Below are 19,316 nucleotides of genomic sequence, written 5' to 3' on the forward strand. Positions count from 1 at the left end.
TATGACGATGGAGCTGGTGGGTCACGGCGGGGATCAAGCCAAGAAGTGGTGCTCAGTGAATATCCGTATGCAAGAACGAAATAAGCAAGTCAGTTTATGTGATGTCTGGAGTGGACTCTTGAGTTAGTATTTCTTCTGACCTCAAACACGTACTGTAGGGCAGTGTAGGCCCTCTGTAAATACAAGTGGCGTCGTATAATTCTCAAAACTTATTGGCTGTGGTCGCTTAGTCAAAGACGTTGGATTAGTTGGCTCCAGCGGGCTTGTGGCTGATCAAGTCTCAGGGTCTTTCTGCCTCGGGCGTCGAGATGCGAGATGACATCCTTAGAATGGAGCTCGCCAAGCCCGTGCCAACCGCCGCCAAAACTACATCACTCATTGACTCTAACTCTACCTGCCTCAGCAACTCTCTTTTTGAGACATTATTCTTACGAGTCCTGACGACTCGTCCCTAAATATCATCATAATTGCGATTCTGCCTTGTCCTATCTATCCGTCAGCGACGGCTGGTCATGTTCTGTTCCACACAGCTTTGTAAACACAATTCGCTGCCCCCATGATACTATCGATTCCTCTACCACGACGCCAATAACGCTTTGTCCATCCAAGCTCGGTCGGTCATCTTAATCGCATCGTCCATATTCGGCGACCGACCTTCCGGCTTTTCCGCAAGCCTCTAATTTTTTTGCGCATGACCTACGATTTTTTGCCATCTGGAATACTCACGATACCCCTTCTGCCACTGCTATCTGCCTGACGATGCAGCATGCGGACGTCGAACCGCCATGGCCATCGATGGTGATCGATCCATGGACGCAAAACAACTCTAGCAACCCTTCGCATCACGGCGATTCTAGAAAACCCGGCGATAAAATACAGGAATGGTCTTCGCTTATTGGTATCGTCACAGCCATTGTGGGCAACGTCCTTATCGCTCTTGCGCTGAATGTCCAAAGATATGCCCACATCCGGCTGCATAAGCAACGGAATAGAAACCGAAGGAGAGCCAAGGAAGCTACGAAACACAACCAAAACGGAGACCACGGAGGATCATATGGTACTATCGGCGGAGATAGCAACGGAGCCGGATATCACAATGGCCATGGTACAGGTGCAGATGAACAAAATCACGCCAACGGGAGTCGTGAGACAGACCCTTTGACTGGATCTTTCCACTCGGAAGCGTCCGGAAGCTCTAGCAGCAAGCAAGATGAAGACGACACATCAGCTTCGTACCTCAAATCTCCCTACTGGTGGCTCGGTCAAGTCCTTATCACGCTCGGAGAAATGGGCAACTTTTTGGCATACGGATTTGCTCCCGCCTCGATCGTCTCTCCGCTTGGTGTCGTTGCGTTGATATCAAACTGTATCATTGCGCCAGCCATGTTTCACGAAAAGTTTCGCCATCGCGACTTTTGGGGTGTGGTGATTGCCGTGGGTGGTGTAGTTACTGTTGTTTTGAGCGCAAAGCAAGAGGAGACCAAATTGAACCCTCATGATGTGTGGGATGCCATCACCACTTTGGCTTTTGAGATTTATCTGGCTGTGACCATATTTCTTATTATATGCCTCATGTGGGCAAGTCCCAGGTATGGGAAGCGTACAATTCTCATTGACCTGGGACTGGTCGGCTTGTTCGGTATGTTGCGCGATATGAACATGTATATGGGAAATACTGACTCCAGGGTATAGGTGGTTACACTGCTCTCGCGACCAAGGGCGTATCTTCAATGTTGTCGTCCACTTTATGGCGTGCCTTTGCAACTCCTGTCACATATGTTCTTATCGCGATCCTTCTTGGTACGGCTATTATGCAAATTCGTTACGTCAACAGGGCTCTGCAACGATTCGACTCGACACAGGTCATCCCGATCCAGTTCGTCATGTTTACGCTTTGTGTGATTATTGGCAGCGCCGTCCTCTATCGCGACTTTGAGCGCACAAACACCGAGCAGGCGGCCAAATTTGTTGGAGGCTGTTTACTCACCTTTTTTGGCGTCTTCCTCATTACTAGCGGACGTGAGCAGAGCCATGATGACGACGAAGTTCTGTCAGAGGCCGGCGATTTTGAAGACACTATTGGTCTTGCCAATCAGGATGGTAACGGTGCGTCAAATTACCAAGATGTTCAAGGGTTTTCTACTCCCAAGTCGCAATCACGGCGGTCTAGTCATCTTTCGAATTTGAACCTCTCTGACGCACACAGAGCATTGGTAGCAGTTGTCACACCGCAGCACGAAAACATTGTTCCATCGGCCAAAGTCATGAATTCGCAAAGGTCCCCGGGTCAGGAGACTCTAGCTTCTGGTTTTCCTTGGAATGACTATGGGGGCCCTTCAACACCACCAGGACGAGGCGTTAGGGCGTACTCGACTGATTCAGTTCTTGTAGCGCCAGGAGCTACCTCTGCAGGAGCGTTTGCTTCTCACCCAACGACACCAATGAGAGAGCCTATGGCAAGTGATGGGTCGCTTCTTCCCCGCGCACTTGCTAGCCCTACAAAACCCAGTGGTCCTGGGAGCCGATCCAGAACTTTTATCTCCCCCTCTCCCCTCTCTTCGACAGTCACAGCCGTAGTCAAGGATGCTTTTCTGCGGGCGTCCGATGATCCTCGTGTGCGCCAGTCCTCAATGCGCCGTATACGTTCCACCATCCGTGCCGGGCTGTTCTTTAACGAAGACGGTGAGAACGCAGATGCCGAAACCACTGCCCAATCAAACATCTTATCTACGAGCGCGGCGGTTCCAGCGTCAGTTGAAAATCTACCCAGCACTCTAGAGGAAGATGAGGGGCCCACAGCGGAGGGCGATCAGACGCGTCGAAGATCGCGAAGTGTGAGCGACACATTAGGCGACTTCTTTGGCGTCAAGCGCAAAAAGCGCTATGACAGCTATTTCGCAGGCGACGTAGAAGATGGGACCTTGTGAGGAGCCGCCCCCAGTCGCGATCATGTAGATCTTGAGAGAGGGCACCGAGAAGTTTAATAATGCATTAAGCATCTAATAGTTATGTGTATTCACATCGCGGCGTTGGCTAGCAAACTGCACTTCTTGTTGGCACCAGAATCATTTCATTATCCTGGCTTCGAGCGTTGGCGTTTGGGTCTTAGAGTAGGGGGATAAGATAAGCTCGTTTTCTGGGTACGGCATATACATATTCAGTAGCATCTCATTTGCTTTACGTTCAGGACTCGGTGACTAGTCTTGATTCCTCTCGGTGACTATTCTTTTCTCCTCTAAGTGTACAAATCCGTGGAGAGGACAGGGGGTTGGATAGCCTCAGTGGCATTGATAGCGGGCCTTGTCTTTTCGCCCTGCTGTTAATCGTGAGCCATGTTACCTTTTTCTTCAACTTTTGTGGTGTCGGTTGTATTAGCTGTTGGAGGGCTAGTCCTGAAACGAAACAGTCGGATGTTGTCTTTGTCGATCGTGATGAAGATGTGACAAGTGCCGTAATTGGCTGGAAAAGTAGAACTCGCTTCCGCGTTGCATTGACAGATGTCCATCCTTACGATAAGACTCCCAGACAGCGGAATCAGTACCCTGCTTCAGCTTCGCTTGGTGCTTCTTCAAAATAGCAGCGGAGCTTTATGCCTAATAAATGAATAGTAAACCAGATTTATGCATACTGCCACAACATATCACCAATACACAACTGACGTATAGGTATAACCAACTGGCTGCCTTTAGTATAGGCTGTGTGACTTTGCGTATGACAAACAGGTGGCCATTCGACGAATAGTGTCTCTAGGAGTGGCATAACAAGTGTCGGAACCGTCATTGTTAAGTCCAAGCCACGAGAAAGCAAAGCCCCCTTTCACATTTAGGCTGGCAGGGAAGCCGTTGTATTCTCCGAGGCTATTTCGTCTTTATACGGATAGGATCTGCCGTCGTTGCCATTGCCCTGGACCAACGAACCCATGCTAAAAGCTAGTGTTGCGAGCTTGTGAACCATGGGGTTTGAACGGCAACACCGGATCTGCCCTTCATATTGAACTCAATTGATGATAGATGGAATAACAGACTTTCGAGACATGTGGCTGGCGACAGCTTTGACTATGCAGTGATCTGAGTTTTTCAATCAAGGTAGGGAGACTCAACTTACAAGCATAGGCAATCAAGAAGAATGACTGTTCATTTACCGACAGGTAGGTAGCGTTGATGCCATGCAACATGGCCAGTTAGACCGGCCAGTTTTGAGGCCCAGATCCATGGCTTTCGAGGGCCAGGGAAGAAGACCAAATCCCTGACCTTGACATTTTTTTTTCCATGGAGGGGGAGACGGTGCACAATTTGAGTTCAGGAACAGCTAACCTAAAGTTTGACGTGTGAACGGACTTTAGGCCAAGATGATTTTTTTTTTGTCGCATCCAACGCTTCTTGCCAAGCTGGCCGACGTTGCAGAAGGATGGCCGAGATGCGTTTTCAATATTACATTACACTGGAGTGCGTTCAGAAGCGAATGGCGATCGTACTGGCAAACACAATCACCCCGAGGCAAACAAATGAAGCCGAAAACCCCCAGGAACGGAAGACGAGAAGTGGTTCCCCGGCGCTAGAGGTCCAGCAAGAGAACTGACAAGGCCCGTCTAGCGGCGGGAAGGAAGGCCCAGAGGGCCGAGGAGACGACGGACAGAAGCAACAACCCACAGCATTGGCAGCATTGCCCTAGACTGCAAGGGTCTGGAGAGGCTCAACATCCGAAGAGAACTCACGAGTTTGGGCTCTGACTGGCCGGTACGACATCGCGTCCAGATTCTGGGTCGCGGGAAACTCTGCATTCAAACCCTGAGCATTGTATCGGTCGGCCCCCGCAAAGAGAGGTAGGTACAGTATAGATCGGCTATGCTGTTCCGTACAGTATAACAGGACGTAGGTACGAGCCAAGGTTTGCTGATTGAGGATAATGCTTGTTTATTTTGTTCGCGGGGCTTTTTGGTTGTCCCACCACGCACTCGCTTGCTCTGTACATGGAGACTATGTATCGTATTGACTGTGATGTGCAGTGTGTCAAGGTGAAGCCTCGGCAAGAAGGGTAGGTAGTATATCCACGAGCCGCCTTTGCCTTGACTTTTACCTAGCCTACTAAGGTAAGTACCTAGGTAGGTGCTCTGGGCAATGCGACACTTGTTGTAACAGTCACAGCGTAGCCGTGACCTGCCTACCTGCTTACAACTGCTGCAAGCCCCGAGAGTTCACACGCATATGCGCATGGGAAGCTAGGATAGCAATGTCACACCGACTTACTTTGCAGTTCTGGTTTGTCAGGTCAGGGGGACGCATGAAATTCGGTGTCGTACAATCCGTGGTTGCATATTCCGTATGTGTGTGTAGCTGAGCTACTGACGTATCGGGAAAAGAAAAGAAAGGATGAATGTCAAGTCAGAGAGGCACAGCAGAGCACGACAGTAGACAACGGACGGACGGGACAGCCCTGCAGGCCCGGCTGTAGATAAGTCGTACGTACTGTAGGTATCTAGCCGGGCTGATGATGTACGTGTGCGGTGCAGTACGGTACGGTACGGGAACAAGTGTTGTGCTTGAAACCGAGCCCAAGTTCGCGGGTGACCGTTGTGAAAGGATGACAGGGGATCCGCAATGTTGGGTTCGGGGTTCCATTCTGGTATGATAGACCGGCTGCCCTACTGCAGTAAGCAAGTACAGGGGAGTTTTCGATGCGATGCGATGCCGTAAAGTAAAAGCCAAGCCATCCACTGGGCACGCGTCCAGGCAGGGATCGGGTGCTGTTGCACTGGGTGTATGTCGACAACTTGAGGCCAGTCAGTCTACTTGCACCGATTGGCTGCTTTACTAAGCATGTAGATGTACCTATGATGGACAGCCTGTAGAGAGAGAACTAACTGCCCGTTACTTAATAGTGGTAGGTAGCTGGGTTAGCAAGCATTGCCTATTCCAGTCAATACAGCAGAACCTGTGCTTTCAAAAGCAAAATGTCATTTGTTGAACAAGTGCAGTTACAGTATCAGGTAGGTGTTGACCAGTATCAACACACTACATCATTAGAAAACCCTCGAGGGACATGTTCCTTCGTAAGCATGTCTCCCCATCAGTGCATATCCAATTTACGGGCCATCAGCATCAGCTAGATCCTGAATGCTACTCTAGCACCAACACACTGTACTGCATATCTACCGGGTACTATGTTGGTAGCTATACGTGCGCGCTGCGAGGGTATTAACCAATTGGGGTAGGTAGGAGGGATCAGCAGAAAAGAACTCGCGCAATCTCCCCCGCGTTGCAGATTCTACATACTAGGTACCGACAGATAGAGCAAGTAAAATACTTGGACGCTTCATCCATCACCAGTCCCAGGTCCCTGGTCTGTACTTTACAAGGTCCAATGTGAGTGATGGCCAAAGCAGTAAAGCTCCCGTCCTGTCTGTGAGCGAATTCGACAATCTCACCAACCATGGCTGGATCGACCTACTCTGTTAGGCAAGGCACTGGAACGACTTTGACATTTGACACGACGATCCTATAGCACTTCTGTTATTATGGATGATGCAGTTGGGTTCGACGGGCGGCCAGTCATCGGCTAAATTGGAAGCTGCATATGGTGTAAGTGGCGTTGGTCTGCCCTGATCATCAATGAACTAATGCAGGTCAACATGTAATCTCAAGCAACTAACAATCATGGACGTCAGTCAACACAGGACCTGGGACTGGCAGCCTGGCAGTCTGGGCAACCCAGTTGCATCATTTCCTCTCGACTGGTTGCTAGCTGAATTCGAGGGACTTTTTGAGATTGCATGTCCGAAATAGTCTACTACTGCTACGTACGTAATTGATGGCAACAAGGAGATGCCCGCCGCACAAAGACACGGTAAAAAAGAAGAGAGAAAAGTATCAGAAAATTTACTACAGGGATGAACTGTTCTACAACTGAATGAATGTATGTGCTTTTCCATACGGGCCTGATCAATATCTGTCTGTCAACATGCCTACTACATACAGTGCCTACAGGCGACTCAAGGGTAGGCCTGCTAGAACATCAGCAGTCAGCTATAGAGGGAAGGAACGAGTGGGTTTTACGAGGGAGAAGGAGCACACAGACCAGCCTGACCACGTTTTTGACGTCTCCCACAGATAGATTAATTAATGATTCCACCTGCTGCATCGTATCGACATCTCTTTACCTACGACAAACACTTTGACAGCAAACCCCCTGATGCGTCTGATCTGGTAACTCGTCACATTTGCACTTCAGCAAAACATGAAACCAAATCGCAACCATGGTACGAATGGGGAGAAATAGAACCTTCCATAGCGGCTTCTGGCGCCACCTGGCGTTCTGCTAACTGTCTCAAGTCCAGCCTTAGCGTCTCTGTCCATCAAGCCACCGGGGTCAGCGGCGGCAACCATCCGCCTAGCCTAGGGCAATGTTATTGCTGGCTGCTGCTGTTCTTAGCTCTCCATCCAACAGTTGCTGGTGGAGATTCGTACCGACTACCATACCATGGCGCAGGGGCAAGCCCCCCCCCGTTCCTGGATCCATCAAAACCATACCGAACCAAAAAAAGCCATCGTGACACTGACAGGAAAGGATACCGATGCCATTGCTGTAGATACCTACTTGTACACGACTCAAGCAAGAGCACTCCGAGAGAACTATACCGAAACACCACCTGACTTCTGTTACACGCGCCGAGCTCAAGCTTTCGTGGTACAAAAGGACCGGCATTTTCACTTTTCACTCTACCCTACGCTACCTTAGGTACCCCTGACCGCCAACCCCAATGAGCAAGAAACCCAATCCCGGCACTGGCGCTACTGCACGTCGCTGCAGGGCCTTGTGCTTTTACCAGGGGATGCTATCAGAAAACTTTACTCCTCCACAAGCTGGAGGGAGGTACGAGAAATAACCAAGCGAAGAAGTGGTCATAATTCTAATAACCTGATTAACTAATTTCGTCTCCTCCAAATCAACTCGTCCAACGCCAGGTCCGTCGTTGACCCTCTCTGTTAGACCGGTCTATTAGACCGGAACTGTGCCTTGTCTGCTATTGGAGAGACAAGAGGGTCGCGGCAATAGCCCGAAGAGGATACACCGCGTCTGTTTCGACATCAAGCTTTTCCTCAGTCACATATTCGCTCATCCAGTTGTCCTCCGCGTCATCCACGAGGCGATCTTTACCCTCCAGCCCTGGTTTTCGGAGACTGAACTGAACCTACTTGCAAAGCCCACTACGCACGCGTCATCCCACATCCGGGAGCCTGTCCCAGTACAGCGGGTCAGATTTTATACAACCAAGCAATTGCGTATACGGAGTATCCGTAGGCTTTCTTGTTATACGGGTTGTTTTTCTTGCTGCTGTGTTAGTTGTGCTGGTCTATCCTCTTGGGCACAAGCACAAGTAAAAGCTCGAGCTCAACGCTCAGGCTGGTTGCTGCGCCGTCTGTGTGCCACAACCGAGCCAATATGGCACATGCCCAAACAAGGTTTAGCTTTTGAAGCTATTCTTGACTTCTTCTGAGCTTCTGCTTTCTTGGGGCTAGTGAAATGTCTTCATTGGAACCTCATCCCCTTAGATACCCAACGTCGAGGAACAGTCCATGCGTGCTCTACCAGATTCTTGAACCAAGGACGAATAAACATGAGACGCCATCAAATTTTGTTTCAGCCTTGGTCGACAATTCAGAGAATGAGCCACGCATTTCCCCATCTCGATAGCTTCATGTTCAGGTGTTAGTTGATCGACACCCAAGCGAGCCTCCAATCTACAAAGATGTTGGTCTCAAAAACACACTACGACATTAAACGGCTGCCTTGCCAAACAGATACAGCACGTTGCTGGGCCGATTGTGATAGTCATGGCTGAGTTGTGTCTTTAATTAGACTACTACTGGATCTCAAAATGATGTACCACCACGAGGTCAGGAGAAGATGAAGCAATCTGCAGATGTGGTCATGGCTTGAGCTTGGCCACGGTCTGTATCATCCTCGCCGTCCCCGACGCTAAAACGAACCATGGGAGATTTAGTGGGTTTCCAGAGCATGCAACGCCGGACGCGTTTCTCTACTGCCATGACCCGCAAAAAGGGTCTTGAGCTAGCGCGTCCTCCAATATGTTGCACACAAGCTCAGTCAGTTCGATGAAGCTCCTGAGAGACGAACGGTGCGTGGCTAGTTACATACGTAGCTCTATTTTTGCAATCTCGATATTATTCATCGGACATCTCGGAGACCAGTAGTTGGTATGAGACGATGGCACATCATGAATCAGCCCAAGAAGCTACCGAAGTGAAGCACGACTGGGGAAGTACAAGCAATTGCAGCCGATTCTCCAAATAATTTATACGGAAGTGCAACGGGGCGTACGGTTGGTTTGCCAAGATCCTTGTAGCTTATCGAACTCTCGTCTCCCATCCGTGGCATATCTTTGGACTCTGTGTGTAATTTCAAACTTTCATTATATTTATCCCAATCAATGTAAGTGATTGAACACTCTGGCACCAAGCGAGCTAGACCGAGAATTAGAGAGTTACTGACTCATAAAGTAATTGGTCGTCACCACTACTCACGTCAATGAGCAAGTAATGTACGTAACCTGCGATGTGGATTCACTCAGCAACCCAAGGAAACCAAGTGGCTACGGCTTTGTTCCTGCATGTTTCTGGAGCTGTTTCCTACCGGCTGCTAAAAAAGACTAGAGCCAACAAAGAATGGACGTGCTCTCTTAGAACCACTCACTCTGAGGCCAGCTCAGGCCCTGCCAGACCTGTAACACAGGTATTATGAGGTTCTACCAACGAATCTTGAAAATAGAAACAGCTGCTAGAACAAACGACATCGAAACGAAACCCGCACGTCGATCATATCGGCGGTCTTTTCGGTCATCAATGGTCTCGCGTTCATAACGTCCTGTTTGACTTGTTATACTCAAGCGCATTCATTACGGCCCACCCGCATTTTAATAGCTTGCCAGTGCAAGCTGCGTGCGTGCTATCATTTAGCCCTACTGCGGACGCCTCTTGCTCTGGTCTTGTTCTTGGTGAAAAGCTATTGGAAAGCAAACATAGAGTACCCATTGTTACTACTGCATGTTATCGAACCATTGCAGTAGTAACTAAAGCATGAATGAGTATCGAGCATGGAGCCTCCCTTGCTTGCTCTTCGTTGCTTCTGCCAGTGAAAACTCTCTTTACATCGTGATGACCCGACTGGACTGGGTTGACTGACCGACCCTCTCGTGCGTTTTTGCCTTTTTTTTTTTTTTTTTTTTTGCGCTGCTCAGAGCGGAATTAGGGTTTTCTTGTGTTGTTTCTTGTTGTCTCAACCTGACATATCGGCCACCAAGATACTGAAAGGTAAAACAAGGCGCGCCCACTTGGTTGTCCCTGAGCGCGATAACCAACGTCCAAGGTGTCCCAATCGCACCACCACGGACCTCATGTCGCCCTACAGCGAGCCGAGCATCGTCTGAGGTTACGGTTACGTTTATTATGTACGGCAAGGGGAGGGGAACTTGCACAGTACGCATTGCGGTACCAGCACTCAACTCTGCCTGATCGATTATCCTTGCACAGCACAACAGGGCCTTGCAGCGAAGGAAAACCCCCCCAGATTCCCGGGGCTTGTGTCCGTCGAGACGGGCCAGGGACAACCCACACCAACCCACTCGGGGCCCTGTCGAGGGTCCCCCCTTACCACCGCCCTAGTCTTCCTTAGCCCCAGTTCCTAGGGCCTGTCTAATCTTTGGGCAGGGTACAACTTGCCTTGCCCCAAGATTGCATCAATCTCTCGCTCCCAGACAATCTTATATGTACATTGTCTTGCATCCATCCGCGTCGTTATTTCTATTCTATCTCGCCTTGTTTCCCATTGACCTTTCCCACCCCTCGTTCCGGTACTTGCTTGAAACCTTATATACATACCTGTCTCATTGTATCTGTCTCTCATTAGGTTTCGTCTCACTTGTTTCATTCCTTATTGGCTTCAACATAGCAACACATACATAACACCAACAACAAATTACGGAATAGGTCAACTTAACCAGTCATTGTTTACATACAGGGCACACTTCGACGTCGCCCTCCTTTAGGAGGCATTGAGTTATAATGTGGGCCGCAAATATGCCTTACTATTCAGAATACCAGTCAGACCGTTCCAGGCGCGATACTCAAGCAAAACTGAGCCCGCAGGCCAACATTGGTGCCGATATGACTAGTTATTACGATGTATCTCCTCCAGCATCCCAATCACCTCTCGATCTCGATGAGTACTTGGTACCGGCTGTTGAAGGCCCTCCATCTCCCGAAAGAATACGTCAATTGAGCAAGCAGATGAAACATGCGTCTCACCTCAACCGCGGCCAACGCACTGCATCCACAGGATCCTCGATACTTATGACTGGTGAGCGTGGATGGGAGCAGGGTTTCGAAAACATGAGCATCACTCGGCACTCATCCCAACGATCCACAACTACTAGCGGAAGTTCCTCCCGAGACCGACCCGACAGTGTCCAGGTATTGGGCAAGAACATATTTCATCGCCGTGCAAAGTCAAGCAAGTCAGGTCGCCGCCGTGAGAGCAGTGCTCAAAGCTCAGCAGCAAGCTCAATTTACTCAACTGAAGTGGGCAGTGAAACCTCCTTGGCTACTTTCAAAGACGCCATCATGCCAACTATCTTTGCTCGCCGGAAGTCTTCTCGAGATGACGTCGCCCTCCAAAAGAAGCTTCAAATCTCTGGACCATTCAACTTCCAACATGTGACACACACTCCCCGCGACCAAGCGAACAACTCGGCCTCGCGCACGCCCGCACAGGAGCTGCGCATGCCCAACTTCTCGGCTTCCACTGAGCATGTCCCTGAACCTCAGGTATCACCCCGTAGTGCAAGAGCCTCTGCCCTTCCAAGACGTTATATCAAGCAGGCTAGATCTCAGGAGCAGCTTCGTACCAGCCCGCCTCGTCCAATCCGACCCCCGAGATCCCCCCCTATTGAGGAGCTTCACTCTCCTACATTGGGTGCTCCTATTCCGCCCCCGAGAAGCTCCAGCCGGCAGCCAAGAGATAGCGACTCTCTTGCCATGACGGGCCGGGACCGTCCTCTGACAAGCGGTGGCTTCCGACACCCTCGACCTTTCAGCCCCAAAGATACAATGGAACGAGCCTCAGCAGTGCCTCAAGGGTTTGGTGTTGTCATGGACCAGGAACCATTGCCAGTAGACGACCATCGCTTCTCGCATGCTATAACTACCCCTGACGATGCCGCCTGGCCACTTCCCGCAACCACAAACTATGAGCCACCGCTGCCAGATGTTCCCGAGGAGGAGGAGATGATGCGCTCACCGAAAAACACTACCAGCACAAGGTCGTCGCTTCGTGCTAGTCAGTCGGTTCCTCTGCTGAGGGGACCACAGGGCTCAGAGAACGCTGCCGCCCAACGTAGTGCTGGACATTACAAGGGCAGTGTAGGCCACATCCCCTCCATCAGGGAGAGCTGGGAAGACGACATCGACTACTGTTACGAGCATGAAGCCGATGCCAACTTCGAATACGAATGGGAAAGACCATCAATGGACACTGGACGAGAGGCAGCACCTGGGTTCCGTCTCGACATGTTCGGAGATGATGAGCTGAGGGAGTTGCCGTCGGTTGGCACAGCTGAGTTGTCTCCCGGTATGCTTTCCGCATCCCGTTTTGATATGCCGGCTCTAAGCCCTGCTAGTCACGCTTCTCCCGAGAGCACCTCCGACACTGCCTCCCCAAACATGGGTGTCGCAATGACCAACAACTTCTCGCTCCCTCGTGGAGAAAAGGGTCGTCGCCCTCCTCAGCTCAACCACACTCGAAATGACTCTCGCGCCTCCAGCTTCAGGGAGTCGTATGGCTTTACTTTGTCGCCTTCACTACTTATTCCTGGCGACTACCACCAGCAAATGCTCCTCAACGAGACTGAGAAGCAGAGCTACCTGTGCGAGGATGAATTGGTCCACGGTATCGTCGACCATGACAACATCTACGAGAATGCTAGCAACGCTGCTAGTCATAACTCTCTTCAACTGTCTAACCAGCGTGCCAGTACCTCTACCACTGCCACCAACTCCACTTCCCTTTCCGACTCTACTGGCGAACGCCATGTTTCTACCAACTCCACTTGGACCAACCTTACCCGTCTCACAAGCAGCACATCGCTCAACAAGTGGGTTGAGCAAAACGATGGTGTTCGCGAATCTCTGATCATCAAGTCTCATGATGATAGCGAAGAGGAAGACACTACCCCTCCCGCCTCCATTGAGAAGGACACTGTTCCTGAGCTTACCCCCTTCCCTTCTGTGCCCGTTAGCAAGAAACCTCACCACAAGAGCCATGCAAGCGAGTCCATCGTCAGGGAGGAGGTCCCCATCAACAAGTCGGTTGAGGCCATCAAGACCCGACGTCCTCGTGCCAGGACAACAAGTCTCAGCGCGCAGGCACCTCCCGTCGGGCAATACGCTCTTTTCCCCCGCACATATGCCAAGGGTAGTGGCGATCGTATCTAGATACTTGCTTCTGCCTCCATCTCTTCACGTTTTGACCTCAACCTCTAGAGGTCTATTTCCTTTACTATCCCTTCGCCTTCTACATATTTCTTTTGCATGCGCGCTACGAGTCGCTTTCGCACTCTTGTATACACAACAACATCATCACATTTGTCTTTTTGGGTCAACCATCGCATGGTCGGAATTTCTTTTGTATGGATTTGAACTTGGCTGCGAAAGGCAATCTACCTTCTTGGGGCTCTGACCCCATTGTCTGGCTTTAATGCCTTGACTTTCTCGCTTTCGACTTTCAGCTCATTCCAAGGCGCACTTTTTTTCTCTTTCGGTTTTGCAAAGGCATTGGAGCGGTACTCAAAAGGCTAGACAAAGCATTGGGTGTGTTTTCTTTTTATCTGCTTTCTTCCTCTCTTTCACATCGTTTTTTTTACTACACAATGGCAACTGGGAGTTGGCCAAACACAATTGGGCCAGTTGTAAGAAAAAATACCTGGCTTACATTGGGAAACAACAAACTGGATAGGGTGTCCAGCTATGACGAGTGATGATGGATTTATGAACTTTTAGACAAAACTAGCGACAAAGAAGCAAGCTATCCTGTACAATACAAGGCATCATGGCCTATTTATACAACTCTGCAAAGGGCGCTAGAAGTGAGACATCTACTACCGTATACGTTAGACTCTATTTATACTAAAATAACTTTATAAACACAAAATCAACCCACTATCAACGTCCCATGTGCTGAACTCGCTTGACTACTTCGTTTAGGTAAATTACTATTACGTATTTAATTGCCGATGTGTCATAATCATGCTGCGCTATGTTTGTTGTCTGACATTCGATATATCATGCTACAATACTCATGAGCCACGACCCGAGGATGTAAACATACCACATACGATACCATCGACTCATACTAAACAAACATGAGAGGTCTGACTCGCGTCTTCATGCCTGAATCATAATCAGACGTTGAAACTGGCCTAACAAGAAACATTTCACATGTTTTATCATAAAATAAAGTAACAAGAATTTCAAACCGCAATCAAATGTCTATTATATTCGTATGCCCATCAATAAGGCAACCCTTCCAAAGATAATACCGATAGTCCATGTTGAAGTCCACCATCTATTGTCTCTTTGCTTTCATAAACCATTTCAATATCCCCTCATTGTGTCTCCATTGTGCATTGTAGAATCCTAAACCGCGATTTTCATGTGTGAAATGTGAAGGGGCTCATCATGAAACAATGAAGGAAACTAAAGTAGAAGCAGACGTGTTGATATAAAGACAAATTATAACAGGGCATCAATGCAGTATGTCTCGACCCAAAACTCTATGTTCTTTTCTTTTGTTGAGGCTTGTGAATAGTGTGAGTTGATGTGAAGGGAAGAAAGGTACGGGCAGGAGGTCGTGAAGAGAGGAAGTATAAAGACAGGATGTCGAAGTATAAATATAGAAGAGTATATAAGGAAGAACAAAGACATGGAGACAAACAAGCATATCGAGAGTGAGCCAAAGTCCCAATATTTTCTGGGTGATCATGAACATCAAAGGCCTCGAGCTAGAATATGATGGACAAGTTAATGGGTCGGCTGCGGATGATATATGAATAGGGTGCGATTAATGGTTGATTCGTCATCATGATGAAACCGAGGTTTGAAAAAGGGATTGTATCAAATGGGAATCAAAGCAATGCAATGAAAGGGAACAAGTTGGACGCAAAATATGACACTTAGGAACAGGAACGTAAGCCCACATTCGAGAGCATGTCGCCACGAGCAGTCCGTTTACCTGAAACTTATTCTGCATCCAACTCGTTCTTGTCCAAAATGCCGATCTGAGTTATGTATTTTCGCCTTCATCTTCGTCGTCTGTCTTCACCCCTTTCTCGATAATGTCAGACTCGACAGAACTCTCCTGACCAGACCTGCTCATATTTTCGGACCCGGATCCTTTGAGTTTTCGTATATTTCCGTGGAGCTCAAGGTTCTCAAGTTCCAGCTGGCTTCGTTCACGCTCCAGTGCTTCGATATGCCTGCGAGCCATTTCAAGCACCTCGCCCTTACTGACTCGTCGGTCAAGATCGTTCGCCTGTTCGGATTCGTTGTCCACGTTCCCATTGCCACCTCCATTATCACCGTGTCGTATTTGTTCAGGTAGTACATGTAGGAGCGATTCAAATTGGGCGTTGAGTCGGTTTCGATATTGTTTTTCAACAAGATTATGCGATGCTCGGGTTCGACGGTCTTCGGCTGTGTCGTTTGGTTTATCTAGAATATTCTTGGAAGTTCTAGAGGCGCTTCGGAGCTTGCTTTTTCGGCTCGAAGCTGTCGAGATTGCGGACGTCATTGAGGCGGATTTGGAAGTGAGACTGGCACGGCTCTGTTGGGATGTAGAACTTGGACTTGCAGCATCAGAAACAGAATGAGCGGTGCCACCTGTACTGCTGCTCCTTGCTCCCTGAGAAGCATCTGAGAGCTTGCGAGGCTCTTTCTTTTGCCGTCTTGCTCGAGCGGGCTTTCGTGGCCGGGTAACAGGGGCCAAATTGTCGTTGTCGCCGCCTGTGGGCTCGTTTATCTCAGCCCAAGGATTGCTCGAGACATGATGCGAGGGAGTCCGCACTTTTGGAGTGCTCGCGCCATGACCTAGGGAGTTATCCCATTGGCTTGGGACTTCTCCGTCAAAGTGGGTAGTGCTTGGATGTATGCTTGACGGGGAAACAATGTTGTGTTCGTAGTGGAACGAGTTTGGATTTGTGGATGAATGTTCCATATGGGTTGGGTGCCCAGATACATTCATATGACCTGGAACCTCGAAATTAAACTGATTTGCGTTTAGGTGAAGATTTGGAGGGACATGGTACATGTTCCAACCCAACGACATGGGACCTGATGATGCAGGAGGGAGATGACTTGCAAACCCAGTGGGTGGCAAACCCGCTGAACTCTGTGCTGAATGAGCTCTGTGCCTCTGAATTTCGTGGGCGTGCTCTTGCTCATGGGGAGCTCCATGCGAGAGATGTGATGGGTGAGATGGCGCGTCTAAGTCGAGGTCGATGTCGAGGTTGAGGGAAGCTCGTGACTGGGCACGTGATGACTCAGGTACCGTCCCTGGAACCGGCAGTTGCATTCCGAGTACCGGCAAAGCTGGCGGGTGATTCGCATGGTGGTGGGTCTCGATTTCGGTCGATTCTGGCCGCAGCGGCGTGTTGCGACTGGTACGATTCGGCGATGAAATGGGCTGTTGATGCGGGAATTGGCCGGGTGGCGCCGGCGCTATCATCTACTCCAACGGAAACGCCAAACGTTAGACTGTGATCAATTCAATTCGGTTCAACTCAATTTCCTCTTCTTCATCCACTTCTTCCACCTCGAGATTGCCATCCTTTCAGCTGCTCTTCGCCACCCTTTTCATCAGAGAAATATTTGCAAAAGAGATTGGCTCCGTCTGAACTGCACATCTTTCTGTGGCACCATGGCATGTCGCAACAATGAGCCATAGCGCAATTGCTCATGCCATTTTTTAGCCGAGCCCGAGTCAGAGCAGCGCAGAGATGAACGCCAGTGCGATCGAGATCCAGCCACTGGCCCGATGTCCTGTGTGGTGTTGACATGTCTCAGTTGCTTTGCAGCCAATGCACCATGTCATTGAGCACTGGCCTCGACGGAACAATCTCGCAAAAGGGGACAGCAAAACCTTTTCACCCCAACAAACATCACCAATCAACGTACCTCTGGCTCTTCTATGAGAAAGTCATAGAACGACTGGTCTCCAGCGTGATCCCCTGCCATAGTAAGGATTCGAATCGGTGGCTGCAGTAGGATCTGGGGCACTGGTCGTCTCTGGAGTATTCGTTCGGCTCTTGCGTTAGATGTCTAGCGTTGCAGTATCGATGGGAGGTGCCACTTCGGCAACAACTTATTGTCGCTTGAGTATAAGGATTTGGATGGTATCGGATACCACGAGCGACTGAGTTTCGATCTGTGAACGTACTGATAAACAGCTTCTGCTGAGCCACTCGCCCTGGGCCCACGGCCGGAACCGCGCTTTACCACCAAGGCTGGTGATTTAAAGGGACCCGAAGTGCTTATACGACAATTGGAAGCCGCAGATTTCGACGTCACTGGAGACTGCTCGATAGTTCTAGCGCCACTGCGCCAATTCTCAGGCAGTTGGCAGTCTGGACAGTGGAGGGGCCGTTCTGTGCCGTAGTCTCGTGCTTCCGCCGAACACAAGATAAAATGTCACCCCACCGAAAAGAATTCTCGGCACCACGAGACAATCGGTCAACTCAAGTGACGGATCGAATGTCTGCGGAGGCCCTTGCTTCTTTCTTACTCGATGAGCGAATGAGTGACGGTGTCTTGTTTCCCACTAGGTATTTAACGGCAACCAAGGATTCTCTCACTGCCGCTCCCTGGTGTCTGCTGCGGATCATTATTAACGTTTGAACACATGCTGGGTTGGGTGACATTGCTCAGCTCGTCAGATCTTTACTCACAGCTTCTTTCTCAGCCACGCTATTGACTGTCCAGTCTTCAAAATGGCCTTTGGCTCTCTTCGTATCTCGATCGACGACCCCTTTCTTCTCTTCTCTCGTCTGCTGCCACTTCCCCCTTGGGCTTTCAGAGTCGAGCAACTAGTCACGGGGACATCCAATGTTATCCCGGGGCCTTGACAGATTGTGGTTCGAGGCCCTTGATGACTATTCTCTTGTGTGCTCACGTATTTGCTCTCAGCATCGGATATGCTAGTTCTTTCTTTGTTAAAAATGACATAGGACAAACTGATGGTGTTGTGTCAAAGCAAGACAAGCCTCTTGTAATTTCCCCACGTGAACTATCAGGCTTCCAATAGAAGGATGTGGCTGGTTTGTATCCGTGGCCGTGGGAAAGCCAATGCTGGACGATGGAGGAGCCATGTGTGGATTCAAGTCGAAGCCCTGATTGTAATTGCAATGAATGACTCGACTATCAAATTAGCCAGTGCCCCCGCCTTTACCGCCCAAAGGGGGACCTGAGGACAACTTCTGGCAAGCTCGAGCTGGAACTGAGCTGGGAAGTAGTGTGGGCTCCCTTGGGGGGAGGAGGACACCAAGACCGGGGCTGGGATTAGGCCCGGGACTGCAAGTGGTACTTTGTGGCATTCATGCTCTTACTTGCAAAGTGATCGGCACATCAAGGCCTTGCCTGTTCAGCCTTTATTGGCCATTTGCTTAGCAACAAGCCCTATTGCTCACATGTCAAGCTCGGAAAGGTGCATGGAGATGTAAAGAACCTCCCTGTCAGTGTGCTGCCCTGAGTCTTGTCTGGCGCGATGCTGCATCATATTGCTGCGAGCCTTCCAATTTGGTCATCTGGTTCATGCCACTCATGCCACTGCACAAACCCTTACTGTCAAGCAAGTCCTCAGGGGGGAGAATGTTGGCTTTTGGTTGTCCTGAGCAAATCCCATTTCTGCCCGTATCCCAACCCTCAGGTGGTTCATCAGGGAACAGATCACCTGTGACATGACAAAGAAACAAGATATTTGATATAGCAAGGCAGATGTACCGCCACAGTGATACCAGATGGCATCGCAAGCCTCTGTTGATACGGCTTTGTGTTGCGAGCCGGTTATTTCGGATCCAGCTGGACGGAGATGATAACTGTAACTAGATGGAACGATTGCTTGATCTGACATTTTGACAGGAGCAGAGGCACCAGGTACGCGGCCTCTGATTCAAGTCAGCCCGCGTGAAAACCACTTAAATCTGTATGTATGTCTGCAATGTGGTGGTCTGATCCTAGGTTCGCAACCGAGGAGCG

At 49.7% G+C, this 19,316-nt stretch overlaps 6 protein-coding genes across 6 annotated transcripts; 3 read left to right on the forward strand and 3 right to left on the reverse strand.

Moving 5' to 3' along the window:
* Positions 1 to 759: 759 nt before the first annotated feature.
* On the forward strand, positions 760 to 2,927 carry FGSG_02513 (uncharacterized protein; the record flags this gene model as incomplete). Its single annotated transcript, XM_011320144.1, has 2 exons — positions 760 to 1,639; positions 1,693 to 2,927. The coding sequence occupies 2 exons, from the start codon at positions 760 to 762 to the stop codon at positions 2,925 to 2,927; spliced, it is 2,115 nt and encodes a 704-aa protein (XP_011318446.1).
* Positions 2,928 to 4,978: 2,051 nt separating this feature from the next.
* Positions 4,979 to 7,110, forward strand: FGSG_02514 (uncharacterized protein; the record flags this gene model as incomplete). The annotated part of the gene is made up of 10 exons (XM_011320145.1): positions 4,979 to 5,034; positions 5,081 to 5,089; positions 5,139 to 5,323; positions 5,480 to 5,622; positions 5,885 to 5,986; positions 6,171 to 6,207; positions 6,286 to 6,362; positions 6,528 to 6,578; positions 6,783 to 6,796; positions 6,984 to 7,110. The coding sequence occupies 10 exons, from the start codon at positions 4,979 to 4,981 to the stop codon at positions 7,108 to 7,110; spliced, it is 801 nt and encodes a 266-aa protein (XP_011318447.1).
* A 1,784-nt stretch (positions 7,111 to 8,894) lies between these two features.
* Positions 8,895 to 9,876, reverse strand: FGSG_12152 (uncharacterized protein; the record flags this gene model as incomplete). Its single annotated transcript, XM_011320146.1, has 5 exons — positions 8,895 to 9,079; positions 9,157 to 9,253; positions 9,340 to 9,482; positions 9,712 to 9,739; positions 9,829 to 9,876. 5 exons carry the CDS (start codon positions 9,874 to 9,876, stop codon positions 8,895 to 8,897), a joined length of 501 nt encoding a protein of 166 aa, XP_011318448.1.
* Positions 9,877 to 11,078: 1,202 nt separating this feature from the next.
* On the forward strand, positions 11,079 to 13,505 carry FGSG_02515 (uncharacterized protein; the record flags this gene model as incomplete). Its single annotated transcript, XM_011320147.1, has 1 exon — positions 11,079 to 13,505. The coding sequence occupies one exon, from the start codon at positions 11,079 to 11,081 to the stop codon at positions 13,503 to 13,505; it is 2,427 nt and encodes an 808-aa protein (XP_011318449.1).
* A 1,736-nt stretch (positions 13,506 to 15,241) lies between these two features.
* FGSG_02516 (uncharacterized protein) lies at positions 15,242 to 17,300 on the reverse strand (the record flags this gene model as incomplete). Its single annotated transcript, XM_011320148.1, has 3 exons — positions 15,242 to 15,300; positions 15,525 to 16,791; positions 17,241 to 17,300. The coding sequence occupies 3 exons, from the start codon at positions 17,298 to 17,300 to the stop codon at positions 15,242 to 15,244; spliced, it is 1,386 nt and encodes a 461-aa protein (XP_011318450.1).
* A 1,493-nt stretch (positions 17,301 to 18,793) lies between these two features.
* On the reverse strand, positions 18,794 to 19,191 carry FGSG_02517 (uncharacterized protein; the record flags this gene model as incomplete). Its single annotated transcript, XM_011320149.1, has 2 exons — positions 18,794 to 19,011; positions 19,062 to 19,191. 2 exons carry the CDS (start codon positions 19,189 to 19,191, stop codon positions 18,794 to 18,796), a joined length of 348 nt encoding a protein of 115 aa, XP_011318451.1.
* Between the last annotated feature and the right edge of the window lie 125 nt (positions 19,192 to 19,316).

This window comes from Fusarium graminearum, chromosome 1, assembly GCF_000240135.3.
Source record: "Fusarium graminearum PH-1 chromosome 1, whole genome shotgun sequence".
Classification (NCBI taxonomy): domain Eukaryota; kingdom Fungi; phylum Ascomycota; class Sordariomycetes; order Hypocreales; family Nectriaceae; genus Fusarium; species Fusarium graminearum.